The sequence below is a fragment of the Penaeus japonicus genome, unplaced genomic scaffold (assembly GCF_977035675.1).
Source record: "Penaeus japonicus unplaced genomic scaffold, GWHDUDI00000001_assembly GWHDUDI00000041, whole genome shotgun sequence".
NCBI classification, from domain to species: domain Eukaryota; kingdom Metazoa; phylum Arthropoda; class Malacostraca; order Decapoda; family Penaeidae; genus Penaeus; species Penaeus japonicus.
In genome coordinates, this window is record NW_028234443.1 from 5,796,729 (window position 1) to 5,804,228 (window position 7,500).

The 7,500-nt window shown below is 38.5% G+C and overlaps 1 protein-coding gene across 1 annotated transcript in view; it reads left to right on the forward strand.

The window, feature by feature from the left end:
• The window catches only part of LOC122266889 (allatostatin-A receptor), an 84,505-nt gene that overhangs the window by 62,140 nt on the left and 14,865 nt on the right, over nt 1-7,500 (forward strand). Inside the window, exons 2-3 of the mRNA XM_086534279.1 lie at nt 3,968-5,143; nt 6,419-6,576. Of these exons, the coding sequence (XP_086390405.1) occupies nt 4,967-5,143; nt 6,419-6,576 (335 nt within the window). The 5' untranslated portion in view covers nt 3,968-4,966. The remainder of the gene's footprint in view (nt 1-3,967; nt 5,144-6,418; nt 6,577-7,500) is intronic.

Here is a 7,500-nt window from a genome sequence, read left to right on the forward strand (position 1 = left end):
ACACACACATATACATAAAATATATTAATATAATAGGTATATCATAAAATATATATATATGTTAATAGGAACAAAAATTTATATTTATCACTAAATTATATATATATATCTTATATATATATATATGTTATATACATAAATTTATATTATATATATAGATATATAATATTTATATATATATATAATGTATATACATATATTTTTATTTATACACACACACACACACACGCACACACACACACATACACTCTCTCCTATCTCTCTCCTCTCTCTAACACACTCTCTCTCTTTCTCTCTCTCCACAAACACACACACACTCTCACACATACACGGGGCCCCCAACCACACACACACACACACATACATATACACATATATAATATATATATATATTAGATTTATATATATAAATATATATATATTATATATATATAACATATATATAGAAACCATAAATTCATATATTCATATACATATGTATGTATGTATTTATAATTACCCTCGTGTGTTTGTGCAAAGATGAAAAGAATTGGAAAGAGAATATATACAAGATGAATATAAAAATGATGAATATTACATCCCGAATCCTTTCCGTTGAGAGGTAGCCTGGGAACGTGAATGTGTGTTTCTGTTTATTTAGTGTTGTATGATACTCACATTTATCATTATTGTTATCACTGTTATTATCTTTGTTGCTCTTTTTATATTATGATTTACACTATTGTAAAGATAATTATAAAGATGATGATGATTGTTGTTATTAAGACGATTATTGTAGGTATGATTATCATTATTATCGTTAGTAGTATTATTACAATTGTTTTTATTACCATGATTATGATTTTTATTGTTATTATTATGGTTATGGTTATCATTGTCATTATCATCATTATTCTTATGATTATCACTCTTAATGTTGTTATCATCATTATCATAATGATGATCATTCTTACTATCTTACTATTATCATACTATCTTACTATTGCTATCATCATTATCATTGTTACTGTTATCATCTTTATCATTAATTACATCATAATTACCCTCACAATTCTGATATAGTAATAATGATTAGCAATATTATAATCATTGTTAACATTATCATTGTTAGTATTATCATTATTATCACCATAATCATACACATCAGTATCATCATTGTCATACATTCCATCGCATCATCATATTATCATATTGATATTATCAATTCCATTATCAGCATGCAGGATTAGTATTTGGTATGATTAAGTCCATTATCATCAATTTCTTGGGAGGGGGATCGTTATTCTTTCTTTCTTTTCTCTGTTTTTTTTTTTTTCTCTCTCTCTCTCTATCAACCTCTTTATATATACATATATTTATCCTCGTCCTCCTAGCTCAATTCCCCCTATCCCTCTCCCCTCTCACTCCACCGCTCTTTCCTCTCCACTCCCCTCCCCCCCCTCTCTCCCTCTGATTCCCTCCCTCTCACCCTCCCCCCACCATCTACCCTAACCCACTCTCTCCCTCCCTCCCCCCCCCCTCTCTCCCCTGACCCTCCCCCCCCCCCCCCCCCCGCCGTCTACCCTAACCCACTCTCTCCCTCCCCTCCCTCCCCCTCTCCCCCCCCACCAACTACCCTAACCCACTCTCTCCTCCCTTCCTCCCGCTGATCCCTCCCCCTCCCCCCCCCCCCCCCCACCATCTACCCTAACCCCCCCTCTCCCTCCCTCCCCCCCCATCTCTCCCGCTGATTCCCTCCCTCTCCCCCCCCCCCACCATCTACCCTAACCCACTCTCTCCCTCCCTCCCCTCCCATCTCTCCCGCTGATTCCCTCTCCTTTTCACCCCACCCTCCCCCACCATCTACCCTAACCCACTCTCTCCCTCCCTCCATCCCCCCCTCTCTCCTGCTGCTTCCCTCTCCCTCTCACCTCCCCCCCACCATCTACCCTAACCCACTCTCTCCCTCCCTCCCTCCCCCCCTCTCTCCTGCTGATTCCCTCTCCCTCTCCCCCCCCCCCTACCATCTACCCTAACCCACTCTCTCCCTCCCTCCCCCCCCCACCATCTACCCTAACCCACTCTCTCCCTCCCCCCCCCCCCTCCCACTCTCCCGCTGATTCCCTCTCCCTCTCACCCCACCCTCCCCCCCCATCTACCCTAACCCACTCTCTCCCTCCCTCCATCCCCCCCACTTCATCCTAACCCCCTCTCTCCCCCCTCCCCCCCCCCACCATCTACCCTAACCCACTCTCTCCCTCCCTTCCCCCCTCTCCCTCCCCCCCTCCCCCCATTCTCTCTCCCGCCCTCTCCCTCCCCCCCCCCCCCCACCATCTACCCTAACCCACTCTCTCCCTCCCTCCCTCCCCCCCACCCCCCCCACCCAAAATTTCTGAGAAGCGTGCACGTGGAGAGAGAGTCTCTTTAACATAACGCCTCGACTCACACGCACACAAACAACCGAGCCACGCTCTTCCGCAGTAGAAGTTACCGCATCAGTTTTTTTTTTCTTTTCCTCCACTTCGGTCCTGGGGGAAGAGCGAAGAAGGGTGTGCGTAGGAATCGATAAGGAGTGGTTATTTCTCTTTTTTTTTCTTTCTTTTTCTTTCTCTCCTTCTCTCTTCTTTCTTTTTCTCTCTCTCTCTTTTTTCTTTTTTTTTTGCTTGCTTGCTTGCTTTCTCTGTTTATCTGTCTTTTTTGTGTAACTTTTTTTTTCTCTCTCTTTCTCTTTATTTTTCTCTATTACTCTTTCTCTCATTCTCTCTTTGTCTCCCTCTCCTTCTCTCTCCCTCTCCCTCCCTCTCTCCCTCTCCCTCTCCCTCTCCCTCTCCCTCTCCCCCTCCCTCTTTCCCTCTCCCTCTCCTTCTCCCTCTCCCTCTCCCTCTCCCTCTCCCTCACCCTCACCCTCACCCTCACCCTCTCCCTCACCCTCACCCTCACCCTCTCCCTCACCCTCACCCTCACCCTCACCCTCACCCTCTCCCTCTCCCTCACCTTCACCCTCTCCCTCTCCCTCTCCCTCTCCCTCTCCCTCACCCTCACCTTCTCCCTCTCCCTCACCCTCTCCCTCTCCCTCTCCCTCTCCCTCTCCCTCTCCCTCTCCCTCTCCCTCTCCCTCTCTCTCTCTCCCTCACCCTCTCCCTCACCCTCACCCTCTCCCACTCTCTTTCTCCTTCCACTTCGTCCTATATTAGTCTTGATTTTATTCACTGGAGCATACAATTTTTTTTTTTTTTTTTTTTTTTATCGAGCACATTTAACATTTATTCCTTTTAGTGATGACAGGAGATGGCTCTTTTGGGAGAAAAAAAAAAAAAAAAAAAAATATTACCCATGACAAAGATGGGTCGTCGGAGAATTTGTCTGTGTCTCGAGGATCATAACGATTTTATGGTCTCTTACACGTAAACACATGCACGCGATTGAAATGGTGCATAGCTACAGAGGGGGGGGGGGAGGCATATCGGATGTTTTGATGAGGAATTTAAACGTGTATGATTTTTTTTTTTTTTTTTTTTTTGTGTGTGTGTGTGTGGGGGGGGGGGGTGTTTGCTGTATCTATGTCTATTTTCATGTCCATGTTTGTAATATTTTCATAGCTATATCTGCCTGTATATCTATAACTCTCATTTTCTTTATGTGACTTCTTCTCTATCTCTCTTTCTCTCTCTTTGTCTTTCTTCTCTCTCTCTCTTTCTTTATTTCTCTCTCTTTTTTTCTCTCTCTGTTTCTTTCTCACTCTCTCTCTTTCTCTCTCCCACTCTCTCTCTATATCTTTCTCTCTCTCTCTCTCTTTCTCTTTCTCTTTCTATCTATCTATCTGTCTGACTATCTCTCTCTCTGTATGTATATAAACGCATTTAGACATTGAGAGAAAGAAATGTATATGTAAATTAATGTTTATAAGTATATGATCATTTGTATTTGAACATTCCATTAACATCAACTGACCTTTTATATCTAATGATCCATTTCTATTTGCTTTCAGGTTCTGGTCATCAGCAAGGAAGATACTCACCTCCCTGCCTTCAGATACGCAATCAAGCACCTGATTTTTGCCTCAAACAGCAGTCTAGTCAAAATAATCTTTATGTAGTGTGTGTTTAACGTAACTTATGGTTTACTTTTGGACAATGTACAGTAATATGTTTTGTTTTCGAAACGTTGAATTTACGTTTTTCTCGTCTCTGATTTGGTGGATGGACGGTTCACTGGTCTAGCGGAAGTGGATGTTTGGATTTATAATATCTGTGATCGGCTGTGATATTTCCCGAAACATAAATACTTTGAACACTATCCGTCGATGGTGGCCAAGAAGAAGAAAAAAGACACTATGAACACCATATCGCCACTCCCAACAGTTCTTCTGTGGTTATAATGGCTAATAACAACAACAACACAATGTGAAGAACACCTCCCCCTGTTTGTTTTTTTAAGATCCTTACGTTGTACAAGAGAAGCAACGCAGGGAACTTGGGTGTGTGTTTGTGTATTCGTTCTTGTGGTGTCGACGTCATTTTCACTATAACTTGGACTTGCTTCAGTTAGGTCGATGACCCTATCTTAGGCACGGGGTTTGATTGGCTTCGCCTCACGTGCAATAATAACATGTACAGACACAGAAGACGGCTTATTATTTCTTTTTTTTTTACTTTAGTTCACCCTAAACGCCATTAGTTTGTTTACGTTTGAAAGAAAACGGAAAATGCCCTCAGCTCACTTAACCAAACGGATTTTTACACCTACAAGTCACTAAACAAAGAAAAAAAAAGGAAGCCAAATTAAAAGAAAAAAAGAAAAAGGAAACTAGAAGAGAACAATAACACCCAAAGAAGAAAACAAATAGATTAAAAAAAGAAAAAGTGATAGTGGAAATAACAAATAACAACAATAACAAAGAACAGAGAGAGAGAAAGAAGAACAACAAGACCAACAACACTTCCTCCCCCGAGCATCATCATCATCAGCAGCATCCAACAGCATCAAGATGAGTGAGTCCGAGGAGATGGATTTTGAGATAGAGACCAACAGGGAGGCTGGGATGGAGGATCTGGAAGATGATAATGCAGGAATCGATACCTTCCTGGATTTCTTGCCCAATTACATCCTCTGCAACCAGTCCAATTTTACGAACCTTCCACTTTGCAACAACAAGACTTTAGAGGTGGGTTTGATTGCACTGCTGTATTGGAATATTTATCTTTATTTGTTTTTCATCTTCATCTTCATATTTATCTTCATCTTCATTTTCATCATTTTCATCATCTTCATTAACATCCTTTTCTTCCTCCTCCTCCTCATCATCATCATCGTCATCATCATCGTCATCATCATCATCATCATCATCATCATCATCATCATCATCATCATCATCATTATCATTGTCATCATCATCATCATCATCATCATCATCATTATCATCATCATTATTACCATTATCATCATCATATTATCATCATCTTTATCATCATCATCATCGTCATCATCCTCATCCTCATCATTATTATTATTATTATTATCATCATCATCATCATCATTATCATCATCATTATCATAACCATTATCATCATCATCATCATCATTATTATTAACATCATCATCATCATCATCATTATTATTAACATCATCATCATCATCATCATTATTATCATCATCATCACCATCATCATTATTACCTTTTTAATGGATATATCATGATCAGAATCCTCTTCACAACCATTATATCATGACATATTTTTTTCAAAACACCAACGTTCTGACAAACATTGCCATCACTACTACCAATATAATCATCACCATCACCACCACCATCATCTTCATCACCATCACATCCTATAATCATTACATTTTGTAACATAATCACAATCAACTTAAACAACCGTACAATCACCCCGACATTGCCTATTCATACAATCTTGCTAGGTATTAACACATTCACCATCATATCACATAGACATTTAATCTTAATAACATATGATGACTCGATGACCCTCGTGGAATATGATCATGAACAATTGGCATTAACATCTGTCATGCAATCACCAGTATATCACATGATTCGATCAACACTGAATTAAATAAGGCATTTACTAGTATCTTTTATGATCCAATCTTTAATGGATTATTCACAATACAATCACTATTTTGCAGCATAATCACATTCAATTATCATTATGTTGCATTATAATATTGTCATCATTATATTGCACAATCACATTGCTATCCAATCACCATCACATTCCATGATTACCACTACGTTACACAATCACATCACCATCTAATCAACACAGCTACACCCAACCAATCACCATCACAATGCACAATCCCGCCCATGCAATCACCATAAACAAAACCCATTCAAACATATTCATAACATAACCCTTTCGCCTCACCCTCTCACCAAGTTAATGACTTTCTTCATTTTGTTTGTGTTCATAAGGACGAAACTCTATTCGAATATGGCTTCATCGTCGCCATTGTCGTCCCCATCATCTTCGGCATCATCTTCCTCGTCGGTCTGTTCGGTAACACCCTCGTCGTCATCGTCATCATCATTAACAGACAGATGAGGTCCACGACGAATTATCTTATCTTCAGGTGAGGCTGTGTGATCTTTTTGTTGTTGTTTTTGTTGTTGTTGTTGTTGTTGTTGCTTTTGTTGTTTCTGTTGTTTTTGTTTTTGATGATGATGGTATGATGATGACTTTCATTATTTTCTTGTCGTTATAGTGTTATGGTTATTATTGTTTTTGTTATTCTTTATCATTGTTATGATTATTAGAATCGTATTTATTGTTTTGATGATTGTAGTGATAATAGTGAGGATAATAGTATTACTAATGATAATGATAATAATAATCATCATAATGATAATGATAAAAACAATGATAATAGTAATATTAGTGATACTGATGATGATAGAGATAGGAATAATAATGAGGATAATGATGATAATAGTATAAAGTGATAACCACAACAGAACAGTCATCAATAACAATGATTATTATGATGAAAAAACAATAATGACAGTAATAATGACAATACTTAAGATAATGATGAACAATAATAATAATTATGATAACGATGCTGATGATAATGATAACAACAATAAAATAGTGATAATGAAGATGGTATTATTCTCATGATTGCTTTTATTGTCATCATTATTATAAAGATAATAATAATCATCATCAATATTATTAGTGTTGTCACTATCATTATTACTAGAATTACTATTGTTATTAATGTTGTAATGTTGATCACAATTGTTATAACGGTAAAGATGGTAATGATAACAGCAGTGATAATAATGATAATGAGGACGGTATTGTTCTCATGATTGCTTTTATTGTTATCATCAGTACTATAATTATCATCATCATCACTATTACTGTTGTTGTCACTATCACTATTAGTAGTAAAATTGCTAAACCTAATAATGTTATGATATTTCATGATCGTTGCTAGAACACTATAACAAAAAGTTCTTAATAGTCGCTTTATAAAGCTCTTGTTCTATCG